The 27829-nt window shown below is 39.0% G+C and overlaps 2 protein-coding genes and 1 non-coding gene across 4 annotated transcripts in view; all 3 read right to left on the reverse strand.

The window, feature by feature from the left end:
• Nucleotides 1-260: 260 nt before the first annotated feature.
• Nucleotides 261-27829, reverse strand: part of LOC146465125 (spliceosome-associated protein CWC27 homolog) — a 37488-nt gene continuing 9919 nt past the window's right edge. Inside the window, exons 10-15 of one of the 2 annotated variants that reach the window (XM_085129037.1) lie at nt 11761-11811; nt 9465-9595; nt 8245-8339; nt 5562-5668; nt 3851-3969; nt 261-1118 (exon numbers count right to left, since the gene is read on the reverse strand). In XM_085129037.1, the coding sequence (XP_084985163.1) occupies nt 962-1118; nt 3851-3969; nt 5562-5668; nt 8245-8339; nt 9465-9595; nt 11761-11811 (660 nt within the window). In that variant the 3' untranslated portion in view covers nt 261-961. Of the gene's footprint in view, nt 1119-3073; nt 3333-3850; nt 3970-5561; nt 5669-8244; nt 8340-9464; nt 9596-11760; nt 11812-27829 lie in introns of those variants that run through there. The other variant, XM_085129038.1, reaches the window with a different exon arrangement.
• Trnag-gcc (transfer RNA glycine (anticodon GCC)) lies at nt 6936-7006 on the reverse strand. The gene has a single exon. It is a non-coding gene; the product is annotated as a tRNA-Gly (tRNA).
• On the reverse strand, nt 21359-25943 carry LOC146465127 (uncharacterized). Its single transcript, XM_085129027.1, has 2 exons — nt 22121-25943; nt 21359-21964 (listed from the first exon to the last, which is right to left on the reverse strand). The coding sequence occupies exon 1, from the start codon at nt 24814-24816 to the stop codon at nt 22684-22686; it is 2133 nt and encodes a 710-aa protein (XP_084985153.1). The 5' UTR covers nt 24817-25943; the 3' UTR covers nt 21359-21964; nt 22121-22683.

Below are 27829 nucleotides of genomic sequence, written 5' to 3' on the forward strand. Positions count from 1 at the left end.
CCATCTTTTGAGGTTGAGGAAGGGGGGTGCAAGCAGAGAATAACATATATTTTGTGGCTCGGTGGGTCCTGTTTGTGTATAGTAGTTTTGGCCACTTCCCTTAGTAATCAAATCAGACACTAGCGCACAAAATTGTCTCACACTGATGCGACTATCTGCCGCCAATGAAATTGCAGGTTAGAAAGCCGAATTCCTCAGTCTCAGCAAGAGGCGATGAATTGTTTAAACATCGTTAATGCGTTTAATTCTCGTTCCACATACATGGTCCCAAACCGTTTTATTCTTCGCAAAGATCATTTTCTCCTACATAGGAATAATCATTCGGAAACAACTAGAGACGATTCACACTACTCAAGAAAAAAAGCAAATAGTTTTGTTCCTTTTCTCAGTATCCACTCTCTATCCAGAAAAAGCGGCTAGTTCTTAGCTTTAGGCCTCTGTTTTTCACCGCGGTCAGTTCGCTTCGGGTCACGTGGCGACAAGGTCGGATCACTTCCGGAAGAAACTCGCAGAAAGCCGTACCGGCTCGACACAATCCGAAAGAATCGCAGAACTCAATTTTCTTGAAAGATCTTGGGAAGATTTACCAAAGGTTGTTTGAGTCATTTAGCTTTCTTGTCGACAATAAAAATAACCAATGCATGTGAAATGACAGTCGTTCTTCCTTCGATATCCAACATAATTGTTTCTTTTTTTAGGATAAGTATCCCTTTTAGTATACAATAGATATATACATGTATAATCACTTGAGAGGAAACAAAAGCGTACTTCGGTTGAAACCCTTTCTTGAGCCCACGATGCTCTCAACAAAAGTTGCCAAGCAACAAGGCATATCGCTATGACGTCAAGCTGGAGGATAAGAATCGGGCGCTCTTCGGGATATTGACGAGGATTAACCGAATATGACGCTCGTTCCCTCGGCTGCCTTACTTACAAGCCTCCACGGATGCTGTGTTTTGTGTTATCTTCGTTTGTCTTTCATGGTTTTTTTGCTCGCTTCTCTTCTCCTTTTGTTGATGGGATTTCGTGGGTCAAATATTTCAAAGGTGTCCTCGTCTTCAACGAATGCATCTCTTGCTCGTTTGTCCTGTCTTTCACACAACAGCGTGTGAAACATCCTGGAATAACAGAAAGAAAGTTGCTTTAGTAAAATCACCCCACTCTCACACACAAAACCTGAATTATTTAACGTGGTTGAGTTTACTTTTGGCTCTGAATCCGGATCATTGTAATCATTCACATGAGCAGAACTTTTCAATAACGCTGTTCAGTACGTGAATTGCGTTGTGCAAGGTGCTTCTAGTTTACAGTCTGTAGATGAAATCCTAAAGTGTGATCATTCAAAGCTACTGAGCAGTACTTTCTTGTGGTGCTGTTTATTATGCTGTACGAAGTATTTAGCAGTACTTTCATTTGCTACTTTCCGTGACCTATCGTGCTGTACAAGGCGGTTCTACCTTTTGAGTCTGTGGACGAAATCATTCAAATTGAAAGGAGCAGTATTCTCTTGTGGTATTGTTTAACACACTGTTCCAACGGTTTTATCTTTGAAGCACGTGGATGAAACACCAATTACAACCGTTTGTATGATATAAAGCTACTGAGCAACAGCGCTGTACTTTCCTGTTGTACGGAGTGCGTTTCAGTGTTTTGCAAAAACGTAGTCGAGCCTGGAACAATGAAGAAACTGAATTTCATTTTTGCTTGGGATCACTTCCCATCTATGACTGTTTAAAGAACTAATTTTCTGTTCTCCACGCACTGTATTAGGGACCTTCAGATACGAGTACAATATTGAGTACGAGTACGACTTTCAAATTTCAAATTAGTCACATCCCCAGAACTCTCGCTCCTTCCCGTTGTTTACCAGCAGATAAAGGGACCCTAGAAACAAGATTGGTGTGACAAGTGATTATCTAAACCAAACAAACTAGATCTGAAAAGTCGTACCCGTACTCAATCTCGTACTCGCAATCAAATCTGAAAGTCCCTACTGTCACAATATGCCATGATTACCTTACTCAGCGAGAATGAAGATATGGCGCGCGTTACCGCGAATGAGCAAGTAGAATTCTCCTTTCTCGCATCACAATACGTTTTCCCATACCCTGAGTATCAGGAAGGGGGGGGGGGGTGGGAGGCCTTCCTCCCCTTTCTGCTCCCTCCCCTCTCCCCTTAGGAAGGCCTGATACTCAGGTTAGTTTTCCTATTGCGCCAACGTTCGGTCGCCCAAACAATCTGGGCCCAGTTGTTCAAAGCCCAATTAAGCTAATCCTGGCTTAACGTGAACTTTGATTCGAGTTTAATTACTAACCAACGAAGATTCTTTAACAAGATTTTTGTTCCTTTGTTTCACCTTAGTCCTTTCTTTACTACTAGCTTAAAATTAGCTTTTTAAAAGCATTTTTAATGAACGAGATGAGAACGTCGATTAATTTTTAAACGGGAATTAGCGTTTAGCGTGGTGTACCCCAAGGCTCCGTTCTGGGACCACTTCTCTTCCTGCTCTATATAAATGACATTCAAAAATGCTCGAATAAACTCCAATTCTTTCTTTTTGCAGATGACACTAATGTTCTTTTTGCTCATAAAGACTTAAAGTCACTAGAACTTATACTAAATGAAGAATTACACAACCTATATACCTGGCTGACTTCTAACAAGCTTACTTTGAATATTAAAAAAATCAAACTATGTTATTTTTCGCCTTTACCAGAAAAAGCTCAACTATCAGCCCCAGATCTATATTTTTGACAATGAAAACAACAAAAAGGTTTCTCTTGAACGTAACAACTTCATTAAATATCTTGGATTGTTAATTGATGAAAATTTATCCTGGAAGACACATATTAATTCTGTTGCAACAAAAATAAGTAAGACAATTGGGGTAATCGCTAGGTGACGGCATATTGTTCCTACTTGCACTCTTTTGAATATTTATCAGTCTCTAATCGTACCTTACATAACTTATGGTCTCATTTCTTGGGGCAATGCATGTCCTTTATCAAATTCTTGTTCTTCAAAAGCGCGCATTGCGGCTAATATATTTTGCTGAAACAAACGACCATGCCATACCTTTTTTTGTTAAAGCAAAAATATTACCAGTAAAATTCTTGTATTATGAATCTGTTTGCAACCTCATGTTTGATATAAACGAAAACACTGCCCCAAGAAATATTTTGAATCTGTTTTCTCGAATTTCTAGTGTCCATTCCTGTAAAACGCATTCCTCTACCTCTGATCATTTTTATACAAAGGAATCTTGTATTAATGCCACACGAAATGCATTCTCGCGTGTTGGGGTCAAGATTTGGAACGGGATACCTGCAACTCTAAAAAAAAGTGCAAAAAAATCTTTTAAAGAATATCTAAAAGGAAAGTTATTTGATACACTTGAAACTGTAGACTCCTATATTGAAGTGGAAACGATAATTGACCAAGTGAAAAACTGATCATCCATGTCCTTCTCTTTGCCAGTATAATCTGATTCTCCTTTTTCCCTTTTCACCTCTTTTCTATTGTAATATTAATGATAATAAAAATTACATATAATTTACTTTAATTTTGATGTATAGGCTTATCTAAATCTGCGTTATTATGTAAAGTTCAGTTTTCCGTTTTCCAGAATGTTTGTAATTTGCTGTAATTTTTTTTTGTCTTGTCCCGCCTCGACTAGCTTTGTGGCTATTTGCGGGACAAGCCCTTTATATAATCTAAATCTGTAAATAAATTGTTGTTGTTGTTGTTGTTCTTTATCGGTTTTCGAAAACCGGGCCCTGAACGCTGAGAACAAGTTGACTATCTTTCGTTTATTTGCTTCAGGCCGAACAGGTATAGGAGTGATTCTTACCATCCTGTGTCATCTTCTTCTTCTTTTGCGTTCTCGTTTTCCTCGTCTTCATTTTCGTCTTCTTCTTCTTCCTCTGATTGCTGTAGTTTCGCTTGAAAAGAGGCCAACAGCGCTAAGTTCTACATGGGAAACAAAGAAGACATTCATGAGAAAAAAAGCGCTTTTCAATGGCTGATAGACACGCGGCCCAAACAACAAAGTTTAAATCTTCGTCGACTGTAATAAAACTTCGAACAGATTGTAAAAATTTTGAAAAAGCAGTGAAGAGTCTCCGAAAGGACACGAGTTCCATGTTAAACAAGCGAGAGAATGTGAAGTCTTATCGATTCTTCCCGGGAAATCCTATAAAATATAAACAGATTCATAGTTTTTTCAGAGAGTTGGTGACTGAGAAGGCTTGAAAATAAAAGTGAGCTAACGACCTTTGTCGAATATCCATCGATTTTCAGGAATTTCACCAAATTTCAACTCTTTGCAGGTGTTTGAGTTCACTACGGCGTGTGAAACTTGCGTCTGGTCAAATAAACAGGCCTTCAAATCAAATCAAATCAACTTTGCTAAACGAGGGTGACACGAAACAGTCTGTTACGACTCACAAACCTGTGGTACTCAGATTCCGGATCGAATTGGAATTTGGAAATGTTGGAGAGGGGAAAACCGGAATACCCGGAGAAAAACCTCTCGGAGCAAGGACGAGAACCAACAACAAACTCAACCCACATATGTCACCGAATCCGGGAATGAAACCCGTGCCACATTGGTGAGAGGCGAGTGCAGGCTCTCACTGCTCTCACTACTGCACCATCCTTGCTCCCCGCAAAAATCTAGTAGATTGAAACTCTTGGATAGCGCACGGGAGTAGAAGCAAGCACACAACAGGTGTACATTAGCCTGCATGGCAAGAGCTAGAAATGGGAAGAAAAAAGGGAAATCGCGAGCGCGCTCAAGCAAAAGGGATCTTAAGCAGCGACGGCGAGGACGGCAAAACACTGGCTCTGCACGTGCAGCACGTGCGTTATAAACTTTAGTGCAATTCTTTGTCGTCCTCTGCAAAACAACAGGAGCTTTAGCAACGACGACGGCGACAGCAGCGAAAACGTCACTATTAAAATGGATTCGCGTTTTTTCAAACGTCGTCGCGATTATTCCAACTCGCTTTAAATGTCAAACGTACGTGAAATTTCCTCGAGATGAATTCTTGGAGACCGCACCCAAGTTTAGAAAGAGAAAGAAAAATTCTTCGCGTGTGTTTACGTCCTCCACAAAACGTCCCATCGGGAAATTTCACGTCCTAGTCGTGCAGTGAGGGCAAAGAAATGTACCAAAAAGTGTAATGCACGTGCAGAGTTGTTGGTTTGGTTATCAAGCCTGTTGCTTTTTGGCGTTCTCGTTGCCGTTGCCGTCGTCGTTGCTAAAGCTCCCTAATGTCTCTGCTGAAGGTCCCTTTATAAGCGAGTGTATGAGCCCTTGTAAAGCTCTGTAAGTTCTCGTAATCGTCTTCGTTCCTAGGTGGAACATAGGTCCTCAACTAGCGCGCGCCACCTAACCCTATACCGTCCTATTCTCGTTAATATAGACTAATGATCAGCCCCATTTAAATCATTGACGGACTTCTGGTGTGTGACAGCTAAATGGATTGCGTGAAAGTAACTGGAGTGAATGCGTTGCGTGATAACACAAAATGACGTATTTCAAAAGACAGACTTGTTACCTGTTCATCTCTCCCTTCGCCTTTTCTTTTCTGTGCCGCTTTCTTCTTTTCAAGGTAGGACACTTGTTCGGCATGAAACGCTGCCAACACGTCTGATTCTTTTGACTCTGATCAACGACAAAAACAAATAAACAAACAAAAAAGAACGTAAACGTATTTTTTTTACCCACGGAGCAAGAAAGAGCTCTGAGAAACTCGATTTTAAAGGGGCCGTGTGACCTATTTTTAGTGTCACTATGAGTAGCCAAAAAACGTATTTGTTTCAATGGAATCATTTTAAAAAATAATGGTTTAGTTTTGTTAACAATAAACCTACTAGTGCACACATTATGTTTGGCTGCGGATGGCTAGGATGGAAGTGGAATTGGCCAAATTTTTTCAAGTTCTTCTTGTGTATTCTAGAGAAGTCGCTACAAACTGTTTGTTCTTCCTAGAAGAAAAACCTTAATATTTTCTTCCCGGTGTTGTAAGAGCAACTTCATGTTACAAAAATTGCAGGTTCTTTGTCAAATATTCGAGCGTTTTTGACAAAAATAAAGCAAAATCGCCGTGGCAGTTCCCCTTTGAGGTGTCTGTTCTTTTCGGATCGAATTGGAATTTGGAAGTGTTGGTTTTAGTGAAGGGAGGAAAACCTGAGAAAATGGAGAAAAAACCTTGAAGCAGGGTCGAGCACCAACAACAAACTCAACCCACATATGACATCAACGCCGGGAATCGAACCCGGGCCACATTGGAGGAAGGCGAGTCCTTACAGCACTGCGCCATCCCTGCTCCACCATCGGAATGGCGGAAACAAACGATTGGTTTTAAGGTAACAAGTGATTGAAAAGCAGATAAAAGAAATGAAATTCGTCGTCGAGTGTTTTCGTCCTCCACAATTCAAAACGCCCCATTAGGAAATTTGACGTTCTAGTTGTGTAGTGACGGCAAGGAAATGTACCAAGAAGTGTAATGCACGTGCAGAGTTGTTGTTTTGGTTATTAAGCCTGTTGTTTTTCAGATGTTCTCGTTGCCGTCGCCGTTGCTAAAGCTCCCTTAAGAAAGGGGGCGGGAACACCCCATTTCTCGTGCGCTAAATTTTCGCGTTCGTGCTTTCAGTATATCGCTGTTACATATATATCATGGGAGGCTGGAGATGGTTTTTTACAGTTTAAAAGATCGATCTAATTTATACTGACTTCAATGGCTAAATGAGGGGAAAAGGTTCGACGGGTAATATTTCTTAGGTCAGGACAAAAACAGAAATTCATGTATGCTTTACAATAGTTCAGCAAAAAAGGGTAATTTTAAAAAACAATAAAATAAAGCAAAAAGTCAAACAAAACAAAACAAATTTTCCAGACAGACACAAACAAAAAAGAAAAATATATTCAGTGCACTGGCCGGGAATCGAACCCGGGCCTCCCGCGTGGCAGGCGAGAATTCTACCACTGAACCACCAGTGCCGGATAAACAAATTGGGGCGAAGGTGTGGTAATTATAGCTGGATCTTTGTTACTCAACCGCCCTTGATTTACAAAGAAAGTTCTCCATTGAAATATTAAAGCGTAGTTAGAGATTCTGTGGGAACTTCCAAATGCCGTATTCTTGACTGAAAAGCTGATGATTTCGCAACAGGAACCTTTTCTTAGAAGGCCTCAGGTTTTTAACGAAACAGAAACGCAACTCGAGAAAAAAAAAAAGGCATTATATTGTATCGAGATTAGTCGTAAAAACCCAAGGAAATGAAGGGTAAACAAAAAAGGCTGATCAAATAAACGATTGAAAGGAAAGAAAATGTATTTTAAAAACTGATATAGAATTAGCTGAGTTGTCTCACGTGGGATGGCAGAAGATGCACTGCAAGGAAAAATTTATGTTTCCAAGAAGAACTCGCCAATAAAAAACTTGTTCCTCGTCTTTGTCATTTAGGCCATCTTTCAATCCTTGTCTAATGTGACGTCACAGCCTCGTTTCCGTTTCAGAAACAAAGATGGTTGCTCGCGGGACAAAAATGTCAATTTTCTGTCCCAGATTTATCGAGTAAGAAATTGGCAACAGCGCAAATCAAAGTTATTCTCTGTTATTACACTGCATGAAGTTGCGTTTAAAAATTTTTTTTCTAGACCCTTGTTAATGAAAATAGCATTGGTCCAATTAACGGCGTTTCCAAATAAGAAAAAAGCTAAATTTCTTTAGGAGCCACAAAAAATTAGTTGTCAAAACCAGACCTTTGTAGTTATACTTGGAGGTCTTAAATTGGGTTCTACTGAAATTATAGTCCGAGGATTGATTCAAACGCGTTATTTTTAACTTCAAAGGTAACACCTTTTTGGAATCATTTTGGAGTCTATTCGCATGGTGATTTCTACGGTAAACGCCCATACAGATCTCCCGCTCATATTTTATCAAGTACTTATAGTCACACATTGTCACGTATCTTTAATTATTCTGTTACAGTTTTTTCTCAGTGGCATTCTATGCATCTACTTATAATAAATTCAATTTTGTACTTAGCCTGCAGAACTAGCCTGCGTGGCCGGCGTAATCGGGGAAGAATAAGGGGAGCGAGGGAGGCGAGAAAAAAACCCAATCCCCCTCATTTTTTCTCGCCTCCCTCGCTCCCCTTCCCCTTCCCCGATTACGCCGGCCACGCAGGCTATGCAGAACAGGCGTGATTTTTTTGCATTTTTCGACCTCCTACCTGAGTGTTTTTCTCCTTCATTCTCCTTCTTTTTTTTCGTGTCCATCATCTCCCGCTTTAAACGTTTATATTCTGCACGGGCTGCTTCCTGTTTGCTGAAAAGAAAAAATCAAAAGAGCTTTAAACAACAATACTGAATAGGTTGATACTGTCATTGGCGGATCGGTTACCATGGAGATTAACTGAACTTAGTTTCCATGGGAACTGTCTCACCCAGGTAAATAAATGGCTACTGGTTACATACTGCTGCGGGTACCCCTCTGATGGACTACCATCCCATCCAGGGGGAAGTAGTAATACTCCTAGTCACTTCATGCTGGGTATCCTGTGATGGACTACCATCCCATCCAGGGAGAGTAGTGATATTCCTACAATTCTGGCAAAACTCTTGGGAAGATGACATGGAAAACGAAACAGCCCTAAACTTTTCTGTAACTTTGTAAGTTTACTAATCTTACATTTCCTTTTTGCTTTAAAATTGCAATGTAGTGTAATTATTTCATGCAATTGTTGTAACTGTACTGCAGTGCAATTTAATAGTAGTGTAACAAATGTACTGTAATCCTGGTGTAATATAATTATTTTTTACACCCATTTTGAAATCACTGGTGATCCTTGCAATCTGATTGGCTCTGAACAGTGCGATTTATTCCTAAATTGCACCATTGTTTGCTCTAAATCACATCCTTTCTTTAGCCCATCAAAATAGAAATGAAGTAACAAAAATATAATGTACTACTATTATTGACAATAAAACTGTGATTTCAAAATAGGTGCATTCAAGTGGTAATTGAACTTTGTGTCGTGCAATTTTGGTCTGAAATCATGCTTGTGATTTCAAAATCGAACTCGCGCTGTGCGCTCATTTGATTTTGAAATCACGCGTATGATTTCAGACCAAATTGCACTCCACTTAGTTCAATTACCATTATATACAAAAAAGCAAATAAACAGATAAATAAATAAATAAATAAATAAAAACTCCCTGAAAGAAAGTCCTTTAAAAAGTCCTGTTTTTGATAATTTTACCGTTATTTTTAGTTTGCAATTAATGTATACTAAATTATTATTGAGCACTGTAATTTGCAGGGCCACAGGTTTGTTAGCTTTGAGCTGTTAAGTGGTACCCTCGTAAAATTAAGACTTAACTTAATTGCTACTTTATCGTAAGGCCTGGGTTTATATTTTGAATTTTTTGGCATTTTTACTGTTGTACCAACCTTTTTCCCAACTCGTTTTTCGCTGTTTTTTCATCGAGGTCACCTTTTTCATCATCTTCTGTTTTTCTTTTCTTTAATTTATTTCTCACTTCATCACGCATGCGCAAGTCAAAATCTTTTCCACCAGTACTCTACAAGAAAGTATAACAATATTTCTTTAAAAAAGAAAAAATGTTTGAAGACTGATTGTCCACTTTGTCCTCTCGCTCTAGTAGCAATCTCTTTACTCAAATGAACCATATTGTGCGTTGATCAATTTGAAACTTCAACGTTCCCCCGTGGCACCTCCCTCCCCCCACCCGGCATTTGAACTTTTGAAAATTAAAGTGCTCAAATTCCCGCCTCACAGGGGCCACAAAGCCGTTCAAATTCCCTACCCACAAGTGCTTCAAGGTCCTCAAGGCCAAAGCTTCCGCCCCCGCCCCCGCCCCCGCCCCTCCCCCCCCAACACACACACACACCCAACCCCACCACAGGGCAACCCTGGCTCTCCCGGCATTTGAACTTTTGAAAATTAGACTGTTCAAATTCCCCCCTCCCGGGGTCAAAAGTGGTTCAAATGCCCTACTCTTAAGTATTCCAAGGCCTCTCCTCAGAGACGAATTTTCAGCTTTAATCAATCAAAAACAGACATAAACCTTTATGAATGTCGGCGAAATCTCTCCCCTGAAAACCTCCTAACCGAACAAAAATCTGGTTTAAATTTCCCACCCCGATGAAATTCTCCACTCTCTCGGCACAATGCTTGTCAAATGCCCGAAGGGGGGGGGGGGGGGAGGGGGGATGTAGAATTGATCGGCGCATTAGTTCTTGACTAAAGCACTCCTATGACTGACCTATAATGCCCTATTAAAATAATGTAATCCCAAAGAAATAAATAGCCCCAGGCTATGTAGATTATGCAATGCTACAAACAGTTTTCAATATTTTGGTAATAAATATTTGTACATGCAACTGATTTTCAGGCTTTTTTTCTATTCTTGCATCAATAAAGACATCTGCTATAGTGATCAACATGCCCCTTTTTAAGTTTCTTTCCTTTTTTTAAGGGGTAAGGTGACTGCATATTAAACAACCGCCAAAAACGCCGTATCATATTAAATGCTTATCTTAACAATCTCTCAAAGGTTCTGAATCTGTAACAACTGCCCTATTGGGGGAGGGGGGTAGGGGGGGGGGGGGACAGAGTGGTGCAGTGGTAAGAGCACTTGCCTCCCACCAGAGTGGTCTAGGTTAGATTCCTGGACTGATAGTAACATCACATGCGGATTGAGGTTTCTGGTTGTTGTCCTTACTCCAAGATCTTATTTTCCAGGCACTTTGATTTTCCATTCTCCTCAAAAAACAATATTTCTGAGTTGTAATGGAGCCTTGAGTGTCTGAAGGTGACTTCCCCATTTTTCAATTTATGCATGATTCAACTCCTAATAAAAGACCTCCTCTCCCCCCCATCCGAAATTCTGCAGAAGGCAACTGTAAGCCAGGATCATTCATAGCTACAAACTATAGACTAGGAAGAAAACTGTGCCTTTGTACACACCTGATGCTAGACAGAATGTAATTTGTAAAACATACCCTCTCAAACATACCCTGGAAAATATCTTTCCCTGACTGTAAAATCAGCCTTGTTCTTTTTTAAGATTACAGTGTAATTAACCTGACTGTATTAAATTTTCCATCTTCTTATGAAAAGGATTTTTTGTTTTTGGGCGATGCAAAGTGTTTCCAGGATGTAGAATTACCATAATTATTTCATTTTCTGTACACCCAGAAGTGGGTAATACGATGCTGTAAGGGCGGTTATGAAAAGAAAAAATTTAAACTTCTTTGGTGGCAGGGGAGGGGGACGGGGGGGGGAGGTACATGGCGAGGGGGCATGGTTGCAATAGCAACTGATCCAGTCAGAATTTGTTTATATTGTCATGATTTTGTAAGTCTTTTATCTGGGTTAAAGTACACATATGTGGCTTACAAAAGAAATGTGAGAGGATTACATCTGGGCCCAGTTGTTCAAAGCCTGATTAAGCTAATCCTGGATTAAAAGGAACTTTGATTCCAGTGTAGTTACAAACCAATAAAGATTCTTCAAAAAGATTTTTGTCTCTCAGTTTTGACTTAGACTTTTCTTTACCATTAGCTTAAAATTAGATTTTAAAACGTTTTCAACGAGCAAGATGAAAACCTCGGTTAACTTTTAATCGTGGATTAGCGTTAATCAGCATACAAACAACTGGGCCCAGGGGAGTAAAAATATAATGCACAAAACGTCCACTTGCATCCCCTCCCTTACAAATACCTCCTCATCGCTGTCATCATCCGAGTCAACTTGTTTGGATTTCTTCTTTTCCTAAGCAAAAGGACAGAATGTCTAAAATTTGGATTCACAATAAAAATTCTTGTTTAGCGACCAGTTAAGTCAACTCTCATTGAGCAGTTTCTGTGTCCTTCATTGGAGAGTTCAAGGGGGAGGGTGTTGAAAGCCAAACGATTTAAAGGCAAGGTAAATTAGAATTTCTAGAGGGGTTAGGTGGCGTCCAATGATGAAAATTGAAATGAAGATAGTTAAAATTCATGCTGTGGTACCCATTAGAGTGCTAAAATCTAAAATTTACTTCTCTCAGAGGACTACGTTCATGAAACAGAACTCTGCTACCATTCAGGACTTCTTTTCAAAATTTTCAGCGCTCACTCCATCACTTTAACGTGAGAGTCTTTTCCTCGGATAAAGGCTACAAGTGCAATTATCACACCATGAAGTAAAATGTTATGTTTAAAACAAGAACAGCAGTGTTTTATCGGGATTTAGAACCACGAGGTGCAGCCGAGTGGTTTTAGACCCGATAAAACATGTGCTGCGAGTTATTTGACGGCTTCAAAAACATTCCTGGCAAAGCGTGTACCAAGAGAGTTCATAACAATGATGCTTTTGTGAACGTTGGAAATTAGCATACGAGAAAATCATTAAATACCGCATACTAATAAGGAGGAGGTTTTATCGGATATAAAACCACTGCACGTGATGTTTTATCGACCCATGGGCAATAGGAAACATGGGTTTCGACTAAATAAATGTTACATTTATCTCAAATATAGTTGAATTACTCACAATAAAGTAGTCTTTAGTCTTTTCTGGTCGTTTCTCCCCATTTATTTCTTGTAAAATAGCCCTGATTAGCAAGTAACAACGCGCCGTTTGACTCAAAACAAATTCGGTCTTGGTAACCGTTCGTCCTATTGAAATCCCAGGCGCGGCCACTGAGCTCGCGAGCGTTAACTCATAATCCCCCCTGGGTAGGAACCAAACTCGATCAATCGTGCGAGGCTCGTAAGAAGAAACTATGCCCATCTCCATATAAGGAAGCAAAGGGTGCCCGCTCCTGGGGGTCTAAAAGGCCGATAGAAGTCTGGTAACGAAGAGGTGTCGGACAATGTTCGGGAGAGAGAAAACTGGAAACAAGAGTCGCTTCGAGTTCAAAATATGTGGTTAGTTGGAAGCTGTTTCACCAGAATATTTCGTTGTTTGTTTTGAATAACTTGCCATGGAACCAAAAACTAACTTCATTCCAGGTTTGGAAAAAAAATACCATCGTTTAAAGTGCGTTTACTCCAGTTCAGCGCTTGAAAGACGTTTTTTAAAATGTTCGATTTGTTTTCTTCTGTATTTTAATATAGCGATTGTTGCATTTTGCCATAAATATCTATATCTCCTTAAGCTTGTTAGAAGTGCAAGTAATTTAACTGCAACAAATTTCATTCGATGTTGAAGCCATCCGAAGAAGCGCTCGCTAAAGCTGGGAAGACCGGACTGCAATACGTCAAGTAATGTTTGTAAAAATCCTGAATAAAATGTTATTACATGTAATGGAACTTTTTCCCTCGTTAATCTACTTCTTGACCTTCTGTTTATCTGACTTACATTGATTTCAATACACAGTTTGGCCAACAGCAATCCAATAAACTAAACAATTTTCAAAGCCTAAATATATCAGTTCAGTCATATATTTCAAAATTGTGACTCCTTCCATGTGGGGAGAGTAATCTTTTTGTCATATTTTGTAACTAGCAAGGGGTGGAAGGAGTTTGCAGTGCTCTTACCAGGCGCAGACGAATTTGAAAAACAATGCCTATTGTATTTTCGGTTCAGTGATTGGCCAATAGCTCTAATCTCCTAGCAACGGTTAAATCGCTTCCTACCCAGTCACTTTTTAGTGTTAACGCTCACGCGCTTAGCGGCCGCGCCTAGGGTAAACACGGCACGGTTACCGAGACTTAACGAAAGCTTTTGCTGGCGATAAAGAATATTAGGTCTGTTCTACAAGAAATAAATGGGGAGAAACGACCAGAAAAGCCTGAAGACTACTTTATTGTGAGTAATTCAACTATATTTGAGATAAATGTAATATTTATTTAGTCGAAACCCACGTTTCCTATTGCCCATGATCGACCATTACCACTAATTGACCATTTTGATAGGTCAATTATGAATTATTAATGAGTTTTTGGAGTTGGTAGAAGTGTTACAAAGCCCCTACCCCACCACCACCACTTACTCAGAACAGCTATAGGACGGGAGCATTGAATCCCCAGGATGCCCTTACAACAAATTGTAAGCATAATTAATAAAATTATTGTTGCTGGTACAAAATTTTAAATCTAGGTAGAGGGAAGCAATGTAGGACTGCAAAAAGAATGTGAATAAATAACAAAATTATCATCGGTACAGCCTCTTTATTTCCTGTCAGCACTCTAATGTTACAGCTAGCAATAACAAAATGATTCGAAGTCAATCAAAATGTGATCAACCATATCATTCAGTTGTAGTATATGGACCAAAAATACAAGATTGCCAACAATACAAGTCATATGTAGCTTACAAAAGTACATCTATTAATCCTTTAAACCCTAACAGTGATCAGCATCAAATTTCTCCTTGTAACATCAATGCCTATTCAACCTCTGAGGTCATGAGAATTAAGGATATGATCACCCAAGGTGAAATTTCTTGATATTTTAATAACTTCTCCTCAGTACTTTTATAAGAAAGTATAAAGACAGCATGGAGAATTTGTTCTTTGATATAATTTACAGATTAAGGGGTTAAGCTACAAATCAGACTTTACAAATAATTATGAGACTGTTACCAAAATTACAATCGTTTTTATCTTTGGCAAGCTAGGATATCTACTTTGTCTAAAGTTCATCAAACAGGCATTAAGCTTTTTGCTTCTAAAAAATATATAACTTCAACCGATAATATGAAACCTTCAAACATTGCCAGTTAGGAGCAACACTAAACTGTTTTTCAAATGTGAGAACCATTTATTTTCGACAAATAAAAATAACCTACAGATGTACTGCTCAGTAGTTTTCCTTAATGTTAAAGACAGTTGAGGATTATGTCTACAGATGTCTCTAAAGGCATTTTAACGGTTTAATGCTACACGTGTTCAACAAACAACTGACCTAAAAGCTTGGATACCCATACAAGCCAACCTTACAAAGAAAGAAATGGGGATTTCTCTACCTCAACGACTGCCCTGGGCAATGAAAGAAAATATATTTTGTCCCACACTATGGGTGCACCAAGACTGCTCTAACAACAACAATAAAAGTAACAAACCTTTTCTTTTCAAAGTTTTGTAAAACCCCTTGAAACTTGGAGATAAAAAACAACCCAAAAATCCTTGAGAAGTTAATGAAATTACATTTTCACAGAACACCAGAATGTTCCAATTTTTTTACATTTGGGAGCACAAAATCACAACAATTCCAATTAAATTGCAATGGTTGACAGGTATGGATACTGATCAACTGTCCCACTATATTTTGGCTCGAAAGAAGACCACACTCTAATTGAACTTTCAAAAAATTTACTGAATCTACAAGTTTTTATCCTCACTGAACACAACATTCAGAAGCAGAGTGGTTCCCAGAAGGCAAAACATTGTCACGATCCTCAGACAAACGAACCACCTCAGCTAACTCCTTTCTACCTTCTCCTTTGTATTTTCTGAGAAACTCTCTAACAAACTCAACCATGCAATGCCCTGGCACTGCATTGCTCAAGTTAAACTGAGAACGAGTTTCTAAGGCATCATATAATTTCAATGTTAGTAAAAACATTGGTGTCTGGCAAGGATCAGGACTTGGACAAAAGTCGTTTGACCTTTCGCGGTTGGATGATGCATACTGTATAGCCTCATCTGAAACACTAGGAATAGAACTGGTTTGCAATGAATCACGTATTGTTTCAATTTTTGTCCTCTCCTCCAGAGTTAAAATCTCTTTGATGTGCTTCTGCGTTGCGATACCGACAACCTTTAATTGACCTTTGACCCAGCAAAGAACTGGGCTACCAGAATTACCATGATTGAGTGAACAATTTAAAACAGCCATTGTATGCTTTAATGAACACAAATGATTGAAAGTTTCCTCAGAACCAGAAACATAACCATTTACAAAAACAGCGTTGTTGCCTTTGTGACTCCTGGGATAACCAAATGAAAAAATTTGTATCCCTGGTAACAAGGAGTGGTTTGACAATTGTAATGGGCAAATTCCATTTTCCTTTAAGTTAAGGCCTCTGCAGTAAAGCAAGGCCAAATCTTTAAGTGTATCATGGTGGATGATCTCACAAGGGAGCTCTCCAATGGCTACATTAGAAATAAAAATCTCCTTTCTGTCGTCATTCTCATTAGTTATGTCATTCACCACATTAACCTTCTGCTCTGCCTTACTGTGCGAGTGTCCCTGCAACTCAGACTTGTCTCCCACAGTTTTATCATTGAATGCACCTTCAATGACGTGCTTGTTAGTTATTATGAAGTGATCATGAATGATGAAACCAGAACCATTCTCAATTTCAATCTTCTTAGTAGCTTCAGCATACTCTTCTTCAATTTCAGCCCTCTCTTTATCTGCCCTTTCATTCCTGCATTTAGACTCAGGATCTTCATCAGCAACGTACTTTTCACGAAACTTTTTCCCATCAAAGTGATCAATTGCATTTTTAATTTCAAAAATGTTGTATGTCTGCTGCGTCTTTGGGATACCATCTTTCTCTTCTTTTTTAGGGAATATGTCTGTGTCGTATGGGTGAGTGCCTGCAAAGCAGTCTCTCACACGGCGTTCTGCCTCGTTCCGTGAATACTCATGCAAACTCTTTTTGGCTTTCTGATATTCCTTTGAAATTGCATCCCTTTCTGCTAGAACTGCCTTATCTGATTTAGTAAGTCCAGGCATCCCTAAACAATCATTTTTGAGATTCCTCACTGTGCTGTGTCTATCTCGTTGGTCAGCACACAAGAGCATTTTGTGAATATCAAAAATGTCATACATTTGATTGCTGTTTGTTTCCTTGGCTACATATTCTCTACAAGGAAAGTCACCAGGAGAGGTTGCTGTGCAGCCCACTGCTGATCTGCTGTCAAAGCAATTTTGCACCCTCTGCTCTGCTTCCCTCTTAGAATACCTGTGTAGGCCATTTTTAGCTTCTTGATACTCCCCTTCTATTCCACATCTACATGCATCAATTGACCTGTTCAGTTCATCACACCCAGGTCCTTCACCTTCTGAATATTTCTGAAGAAGCTTCCTTTCATCCAAACATTGAATTGCTTTGTCAATATCAAATATGTCATAAATGGGAGAGATCACACAATTGTTATCTTTTTTAATGGGAAGCACATCTACATTTGGAGGAAAGCGAAACCGAGGATAGCAATCCTTGACTCGTTTCTCTGCTTCACTTCGAGAATATTCTCTCAACATTTTGTCATTAGAGCAAACTTTGGCTTCATTCAACTCTTTTTCAACATTATCCCTTGATGCGTTGGCTTTCTTCCACCATCCATCATTACAGTTTTCACGACCATGGAAAGAAAGTGTTCCAAAAACACTTGCTTCATCCCAATGAGCAACAGCATCATGAATTTCAATAATGCTATAAGGCTCACTCGGGGTATGTTCAGGCTCAAGTTCAAGCAAACCTACATCCCGGGCAAAGCTTCCAGCGAAGCAATCCTTTACTCGGCGCTGTGCAACAATCCAGGAATATTGACATTGTTTATCTGGGTTATCAACAGCTTCCTTGCATTCTCTTTCAACATCAGCTCTCCTCTTGTCAATCAACTCTTTCATTTCAATATACCTGGGTCCAGGATTTGGGTATCTTTCAGCAAACGCCATTTTGTCGAAGCTAACAAGTCCATTGTGGACATCAATGATGTCATAACGTTTCTCTGTATTTGGTTTCGCATATTCATCGAACTCAGTGGGAAGCATGCTGTAACGTGGATACGGTAACCATCTCTTAAGAACTACACCACCGCAAATACCAGGCATCCAAGCCGCATAACATCTATCTAATCGATCCAAAGCTTTCTCCAAAACATATTTCTGTAAGTTCTCTGGTCTTCCGTAAATCTTGACCTTCACACAACTTTCTAGAACCCTTCTTCCTTCATCGCCTAACACATCACTGTAACAATGCATGCCTTTGTGGTCCTGTTTGCCGAGAATGGTCGAGAAAACAGTTCTGTATCAGCCGGGCATCAGAGACACTTTGCCAAGCAAAGGATGTCTTGATTAGCAAACAACCTTTTGCGACAAGTGTTACAAAGAACGTCGCCACGTAAAGAAAAAACATCAACTGAAAGTGGTGGAATAGCCAGGTAACCAGGCCCATCGATATAATTACTTGGGCTTCCCACAGGGAGACCAAGTTGAAAATTGCCCTTGGTTTTTTTTTTTTTTTGATTTTTTTTCCACATTCAGTCACAAATCGCCGTCTGGGCCTTAAAACGCATGCGGAGGTAATCTTGTCGCTGCATGGGTTTGCAAGGGTCGGACATTTATTTAGTCGCCGATTTTCGCGTTCTCCAAAGGAAAACACAACTTTTCGAAGTGGTACATCAAAAGAAGAACTTATAAGGAATACTCAACAGTTTCTATAGCGGCAATCCGAGAAATAACGGCGAAGAAACTGTGCTTCGAGTACAAATTGTTGTTTTATCCAGGCGACGAGTTAGCGGAGCACGGACTTTCTACGAGATTTTTGAGTACCTCTGGGAATTCAACGAAAAATTACAGGTTTGATCGTGAATTTGTACTGAAATACTATTCTAATTGACCGATTCTTTATATTCTGAACAGTTTTTGCGAAAATTTGAAAAACGTGCCACGCACGGGTTGATAAATTCGCTTCGAAATGGACTGGTAGTTCTTCAAATCGCTTTCGCGTCTCTGGTTTGGCATTTAGAATTATAAGCGTTTCTTTCTTAGGCGTAAACAAAGACTTTTCTGAATAAATTTTTCCTCTAGGAAGCATTCTGTCTGTTTTTCTTTCTGGTTTAATTGACAAAACGTGACAACTGCGTGATCTTGCGTAAACAAACACATGCACTCGAGACGGATCAAATTTTGCGTATGTGACGCGGGACAAATTTCATCGATTAATGGGTTAAAGATACTGACAAAGAGAAATTCCCACGAAACACCAATTTCAATCAGAATTCCCTTTTTTCAAAAAACAAAAACTCTTGCGAGGGGCGGGGGGGGGGGGGATGAAGCCAACACAAGATATCCCTGCCCGCTTTGCTATCCTGTTGGCCGGATAGATGCAAATTTAGACCAGGAATATACATTGCTTACAATATACTTACTATGCTGTATGCATAGTATACGTACTATGCTGTAAGACAATCGACAAATGACAACTGAGATTTTATCACGTCAACTTTCTGGCGTTTACAGCTGGATATGCCAGGAAAGAAGCCCAAGTTCACGTACATATGCGTCTTGTTTTCTAGAAAACTGGAATGGACTTCCGAAGTAGGACTTCCGGTTAGCGAGGCAGCTTTCCATTTAGCCTAAAATCTCGGTTTATATTACAAGAATCATCTTTTTTTTTTTCGTCCAAGCGAACTCTTCCCCATTAAACATTCTACCTGTGTTATTGAACTTTTATAAGCTTAACATTTCTACACGTTCTTCCTCTGGCATGTCTTGCTTCATTCTCGGAGGACAGGACAGCTGGTCGGGGAGAAAGGGACTTTCAAGGGCAAAAGTTTTCTTGTAGTAAACTTTCGCCCACGAAAATCCCTTCCAGCCGACTAGCGTCCCTGGATCTCCGAGGATGATATGGTCTGGCTCGAAGACGCCATTCTTAAATGAAGCATTGGTGATGTGACGTTTGCTGTCATAAGATAACAAAATATCCGTCCAATGATAACCAGGGATTGGAATAACATGGGAATGATTGTTTCCCATCGAATGCCAATACTGGACCAATACTGTGAGACTCATATCGGAAATGATTTTGGCTTTTATTGGGAAATTGCGGGAGGTGTCTCCAAAGGGCTATGCATTGTTAAAGTTCATCACCATGAAGAAAGCAAAACTTTGCAATTGTCTGCACTGTGAGTTATACAGTCATTTACTACAACTCACTCTATGAGAATTAAGCTCTTGGTGAAGGGGCAATTAGGTCATGAAATTTCATCATGTCATATGACGTCATCACTTCCCGCGGCAAACCCCAAAGGAAACATCTTTGAGTGTACTATCTATCCTCCAAGCCTCATTGTCAAAGCTTTTATACTTGCAAAGTTATGGAGGGGGTGGAATCTGCCCCCCCCCCAACCCCCCCTCAAAGACAAAAGATAGATAGATAGGCTTCAATTACACTGAGAATGAATCCTAGGGAATCATGCAGTTTCATATCATATAGGTGGTTTTCACCTCACACATCGTCACGCAAGTGAAAAAATAAAATCCTCAACCATTCAATATATAAAGTCAAGAAATTGATATGTTGTAGAAGAGTGATACATAAACAACGTGTGAAAGCCACAGGGCTGTGCGATATCTCCTAATCGAGTTATTCGAGAAAATGTACCACCGAAAATTACAGAGTTTAGTATGGGACGCCATGTTGGTGCCCCGTCTGATGGGCACCAACATGGCGGCCGGAAACCAGCAAAAACATCTGGAGTTTACCTTGGCTATTTCAAAGCATTTCTTCTCTCTGCTGAACTTTCACACATTGACATTAATGCTTCTATTACATGTTAACTGATCAGACCTAAAAAAAACACGAGGCGAATCGATGTTTTCATGTACGTGACATATTTAGAGGAGCAATCCTTCTGTCACGCACTGCGCAAAAATCTAAAATTCAAACTGCTCTATTTTCAAAACAAAGAATGCTATCGTGCTGAAAACAAGCAAGCCGATGGAAATTTAGATTTTCTTATATGTGATGAAGAAAAAAACCCAAAATTGTTTTTAGTTATGAATTTCAGTTTTTTATGACGTCATGTAACCAACAATAGGTGGCTTGCAACAAAACCCTGGAGATGCAAAAGACAATGGCATGATGGCCATGTTGGATGACAAAATAAAAAGTTCTGTCACCCAGCATGGCTGCCACACCATTGTCTTTTTGCATCTCCAGGGATTGGTTGTAAGCCACCTACACTGCATCTACAATGACATGCTTAGCAGTACTTATTAATAGGTCATGAATTATGAACCCAGAACCATGACCAATTTTAACTTTCTTTTTGGTTTGCTTTTATACTCATCTTGAATTTCTGCTTAATCATGATTGCCTACACCTGGATGCTTATCAAGTAGCTTTGTTTTTATTTTAAAAAAAATTCAAAAAATCAACTGCATTTTTTGTCAAAAATGTCACAGTTTTGTTGGATCTTTTCTGCTCTTTGTTTCTGCACCTGTTGATTTTTTGTGCAAGAATCATGATTGCTTCCATCTGGATACCATATATCGAATAGTAATATATCTATCTTTTCTTATGAATTAACAGTCAAAGATTTGGATGCAGGGGATCATAAAATTATTTAGAATTTTGCGGCATTTGCTAACAACCGTCACTCTTTCATAAATAAATTTATTCAACAATCACTCTTACTCTAAGCTAGTTACAAATATATTTGATCCAAAGCATGGCATGTCTAAAAAATAAAAACTGCATTTCTATTTATTTGAAACCTCTAAAAGTATTTTATGAATACATTTTTAAAAATACAGTGGGAAAATGCATTTCTAATGTCAAAATGGCACATTTACATCATTTAAAAGGTCGATATCTAAGACATTATCTTATCCCCAAAATATTGCTATCACTAGTAAACAAATTCACAGCTATTAAACATTTCCAAAAAGGAAAAAAAAGCGTTTACTATTTAGATATCTTCTTATAGTATTTATATGATTGTATTTTGTTTCTTTTATATATCTCATTGTAATTGGTTTCTGAAAAACCATTAGTGGATGGAATCAATAAAGTTGTATTGTATTGTATTGTATTGTACTATTGTAACACAGGAAACACAAAAAAGAGCTGCTCGGTATAAGCTTTCATTTGAACCACTATGTACAGCATAATAAACAGCACCACAGGAAAGTACTGCTCAGCAGCTTTCATTTGAAGTTTCACACTTGAGGATTTCATCCACAGACTCAAAAGTTAGAATCACCTTGTGCGGCATAATAAACAGCACCAGAGGAAAGTACTTCTCAGTAGCTTTCATTATTTTTGGATCAAGTTACCATACTACCTTGTATTATTATTATTATTTGAATGGTCACAATTTAGGATTTCATCGAAAGACTCTTGAAAAAGTTCGAACCACCTTGTACAGCAAAACAAACAGCACCACAGGAAAGAACTGCTCAGTAGCTTTCATTTGAATGGTCACACCTAAGAATTTTATCCAAAGACTCATGAAAAAGTTAGAACCATGCACCTTGTACGGCAAACCAAACAGCAACACAGGAAAGTACTGCTCAGTGCTTTCACTTGGATCTATATGCAAAAATAATTATGTTTGCCTCCTAGGTTTCTGAAATTATAACCATATTTACATCACTAAATATTTTGGATCTAGTTACTATACTACAATATACACTTGCTCAAACATACCAGTGATCACACAGTTGGGCTAACAACTGACAAATAAATTGTGCAGTTTCAGAAAATATCCATACTCCCCCAAATGGAAGGTTTTTGTTTTGCACCCCCTCCCCCCAGGAAATTGCAGTTAAACTTCATACTTTGCTTCTAAAGTTTTGCCTTTTAAGAACCCCCTCCCTCCCCTAGGAATTTCTGATATCACCTTCTATGGGGTGGGTATGGGTTTTTTGGAACTGTGAAAATGCACTGGGCAAAGATCATGTAAGTCCAATAGTTTTCTCTTTACTGAACACAACATTCAGAAGCAGAGTGGTGACCTGCAGGCAAAACACTTCTATGATCCTTAGAAGACTCAACTATTTCAGCCAACTCTTCTTTGCCCTCTCCCTGGTATTCACTGATAGAATCCTTGACGAAATCAATCACATAATGCCCTGGCACAGCATTACTTAAATTAAACTGAGAATGAGTTTCCAAGGCATCATACAGTCTTAATGTCAGTAAATTCATTTTTGTCTCATTACTTTCCACTCTTTGATACCGATCTAAATACTTAGACTTGGCAATAGAGCTGGTTTGCAATGCTTTCCGAATATTTTCAATTTCCTCTATCTCTTCAAGTGTTAGAATCTCTTTAACATGCTTCTGTGTTGCAACACCAACAACTTTCAATTGACCAATGACCCAACAGAGTATTGGGCCCCCAGAGTTGCCAGAGTTAAGTGAACAATTGAGTACGATCATTGTGTCACCTGAAAAAGTTTTCTTGGAACCAGAAACATTCCCATTTATAAACAGAGCTGTTTCTTCAGTGTGACTCATGGGAAAACCAAAAGCAAAAATTTGCATTCCTGGTAACAAGGGCTGGTTAGAAAACTGCAATGGAGAAATTCCGGTTTGCTTTAGATTGAGCTCTTGGCAATAAAGCAAGGCCAAATCTTTACCAGCATCATAGCGAGCAACCTCACAAGGAAGCTCTCCAATAGCTGCATTTGAAATACCAATCCTCTTGGTATTATCGCACACTACATCTTCAACAACATGCTTATTGGTAATAATGAAATGATCATGAATAATGAACCCAGAACCATGTTCAATTTCCACCTTCTTTGTGGCTTCTTCATACTCTTCTTCAATTTTAGCTCTCTTTTCATCCGCCCATGAATTCAATTCTTTCGAGCAAGGTTGTTTTTCATCACGGTACTTTTCACAAAGAACCTTATGATCAAAATAATCAATTGCCTTTTTAATGTCAAAAATGTCATAAGTTTGTTCGGTCTTTGGAATCCCATTTTCCTCTTCTTTGGTAGGGAAAATATCTGTATCCTCTAGAAGCGTACCAGCAAAGCAATCTCTCACTCGACGTGTTGCCTCCCTCCATGAACATCCACCCAATCTTTTTTTGCTTTGCTGATACTCTTTGTCCAAAGCATCCCTGTTGAGTCTGACTGACTCAGCTGTCAGTTTTGGGGAGGGTACACATTGTGGTACATCTTCAACAATAAAGCACTCGTCCTCTTTTACGGGTTCTTCAGTAAAATGACGAAACATTTTGTGAATATCAAAAATGTCATATGTTTGGTTGAGGTCTTCAACCCTTACTTCAACATTATTCACAAGAAATATTGCTGCTTCTTCATCCAACCTATTAAAAAAACAATCTCTCACCCTCTGCTCTGCCTCATCTGGGGAATACCTACATAATTTCAATTTTGCTTCCTCATATTCTTTTTTAACACCAGCAATGTTTTCTTCAATTAACTTCTTCATTTCACCAAGCCCAGGTCCTTCATCTTCTGGGTATTTTTGAAGACGCTTTTTCTCATCATAATATTGAATTGCTTCGTGAATATCAAAAATTGTGAAAGTTTGAGTGTTTGTTGGAAGCCTATTGCCATCTTTTTTAATGGGCAATATATCTACTCCTTGTGGAAAGGACCGGAAATAACAATCCTGTACACGCCGTTCTGCTTCACATTTGGTATATTCCCTCAGATCGGTACAAGGACTGGAAAGGGCTTGCTCATATTCCTTTTCAATGGCACCCCTCCGTTTATCCATATCTTTTCCTTCTTTTTCGGAAGGACGTCCATACCATGTATCCGGGTAACTTGGAACATTACTCGGTTCATTGTAGCGAACAACAGCATCATAAATGTCAATAATGCTGTAAGGTTCATATAACTTATCCCAAGGTCTCTCAAATTGAAGAAGGTCTTTATCATCAGCAAAGTTCCCAGCAAAGCAGTCTCGCACTCGCCGCTGTGCAACAAAGCAGGAATATTGGCGTCGTGCATCTGGGTCAGCAGTGGCTTCTTCGCACTCTCTGTTGACGTCAATTCTTCGCTTGTCTACCAATTCCTTCATTTCTTCATACCTGGGTACTGGTTTTGGGTATTTCTCTACAAAAGCCATTTTGTCAAACCTTTCATTTTGATGGGCTAAAGAAAGGATGCGATTTGGAGCAAAAAATGGTGCAATTTGGGAATAAATTGCATCATTTTGGACCAATCAGATTCCAAGGATCACCAGTGATTTCAAAATGGATGTAATTAATACAATAACCAAGACATTTCAACACATTTCGTGAGCGGGCATCGCGTTGCCTGAGCTGAGTTAAAATCTTTCCAACAAACTCAGTTTTAGACTACTGCACACATGCAGTTGTGATCTTCTAAATTAGAGTATAATCTGAAAGAATTTCACTAACAATATTTTCAAAACTAACCTTTATTCCAGAAGGAAATCCTGACCCCAAAATATTGCAGCATGTAAGTCGTTTCGCTGCGATTTGTAATCGATTACTCGCCATTACTGGATTTTTTATCGGCAACATATTTCAACAAATATTTGCTTACCTTTCACGTCACAAGAAAGTTCTAGGTTTCCTATCCTGTTTGAGGTCACTCTCAGCAGTCTTCGTCCAATTTTTTATTGGGCAGTTTTCCTTTCCTGCGAAAATTTGCCTGTGTTTGTCCGCTACTCGCAAAAACAGTTTGCAAAACTTTGCTGACCAGTCACTCTGGCTGGACTCTAAACTCTGGTCACGTGTGCTGGTCACACTACTCGATGACGTCAATCGTGCGTCTATACTCTAATCACACACTCCTCTAGACCAATCAAAATGCGAGTTTTACACAGTTCATTGTATAACAGATAATAATAGTGGTCTGTTCCAAGGTGTTATACAAAGTTTCATCAGAAGAGTGAATAGATTGTCCAGGCGCAATTCAACTTGAAATATGCCAGTGGTTTCAATCTTTTCCTTACGCCATGGAATAGAAATGTCATTGTCTCCGTATAAGAAAATGTAACTATTTGCCTAATTTTAGCTGATAAGGTAACATTTTTATGTAATTAATTAATCAACTTAGTATTAGGCTTATTTTGCTGATCTTTCCCGTAAGCAACCACCCCCCGTAAGCGACCACTTTGTCGTGTCCCAAGGGTGGTCACTTACGAGAAAGTTGACTGTAGAAGATTCTTATCTCTGAAAAATGCAGGGTTACCCCAGATTTTCTTTTTGGATACCAAGAGCACTTGCTTAGTTCTTTTTTCTCCGCACCGTTTTAAAACGCACAAAAATATCTTTGTATTAGTAGGCACCAACCATAGACAACCCGAGTATCTCGAGATGTGCAGAATGTATGTGCAGTGCGTAACAAAAGTAGGCACTGTCCTTGGGCTACATTTTTTACTCCTAAGAGGCCCACATGCAACCTAATTGCCAGGGCTTTCCCTTCCAAATTAGTCTGCGTAGCAGGCACATTTACTCGCATTTTGCTGATGTCCTATATTCAGTGTTTGTTTAGTTACCCCCAAGAGAAAAACATCACTGAAACATTCATGTCATAGACAGTTTGGTTTAAGAGATATTTTAAGGTGGTGTTTGTTGGTTAACACTGCACTGCAAATGCCAAACTGAAATTCATTCATCTCTCTTTTAGTAAGTAGCTAGATGTCAACTTTATTTACAATTTTGAAAGCTGATGTGATTGTTCACAATGCAGGAGTTTCCAAACATGGGGTGGCCTTGTTAGAATTTAGGAAATTCTGGGGGTTCTGTGGTTCATCAGTTAACATCTACATGTATAATAGCCCTTTATGATAGTAAATATTATTGGTAAACCAAATGAAGGAGGTTAAACAGTTCAATAACAGTACACCCTCTCTAAACGAGGCAATAATTAAATTCAATAATTTTACTATTCTCATGGACAATAAGTTAACTTCCCCCTCCTCCCCCCCCCCCCCCACCAATAATAATAATAAGAACAAGAACAAGAATAAGAATAAGAATAAGAATTTTAGTATCAATTTTTTTTTAAAGTGAGAGACAAAAAAAAAAGCATCAGAAACACAGACATTGATAAAAAGAATATGAGCTTATACATTTATTAATTCTGTCAAAAACCCACAAGGTGTTTTCAACACCCTTACAGAGTTTTTTCGATGTAAAGAAAGGAGAAGTCATTTACTGGTGCGTAGCATTCATTTCAAGGGTGGTTGCGGTAGTGGTGGTGACGATGCCTCCAGCAGTAGTATTAGTAGAAGAAGAGTAGAAGTAGTTATGCAATTTGTATTGTGCATGTCCTGTATGTTATACATGTACATTCACATGAGCATTACATTAACTACTTTTAAGGCTGGGTCTTAACAGTGATCAGCATCAAATTTCTCCTTGTAATATCAATGCTTATTCAACCCCTGAGGTCATGTGAACTTATTCTTTGATCAGCAGGGATTTGCTGAAGCAAAGGCATATAAAAAAACAGTATCAAACTGTTGGTCTTTTGTGAAAGAGTTTAAAGGGTTGGCAAAGAACAATGTTTTTGTTTCTCTTGACCAGCAAGAAGTCAGGTAGGAACTGGGTTAGAAGTGACTTCCCGAAACCATTTGAGAGAATGGCAATAACATCTAGGCCTTTTTAAAACTCGTCACTTGAGGACTGGAAGAAACTGAAAGAAGGAAACTTATGGTGGTTTAGAAGCCAACCAAAGCCGAATGACTACGGATACTTTCTGCCTTCTTGCTAAGATAATATTGCCCAAAATTCAAGCCTCAATGCAGCCTGCATAAAAGGCATTTATTAAGCTGAGCGCAAAGCGCCAGTCAATATCAACATCATGCATAATCTAGTCATCACTAATTTATTACGCATCCCAAGATTTTCGGGTGTTTGTTGGTCATGATGACGTGACCAGCCAATGCCAGGGTCTTTTTCCTGTTCCTCCCCAATTTACAAGGGAAAAAGCCTGGGAATGAGGTTGAATAAGATGCTGATTTTTGGCGAGTATGCATTTTTTATCATGCTCTTTCAAAATATCTCAACAAATCATATAATTTCTGAAATCTAGCTTTTGTGACGTCATCACTTTTATTAGTACTCTATAATTTGCTTTGTACATTGGTAACGCAGAAAGAGATT

This window comes from Pavona decussata, unplaced genomic scaffold, assembly GCF_977016875.1.
Source record: "Pavona decussata unplaced genomic scaffold, jaPavDecu1.1 SCAFFOLD_157, whole genome shotgun sequence".
NCBI lineage: Eukaryota > Metazoa > Cnidaria > Anthozoa > Scleractinia > Agariciidae > Pavona > Pavona decussata.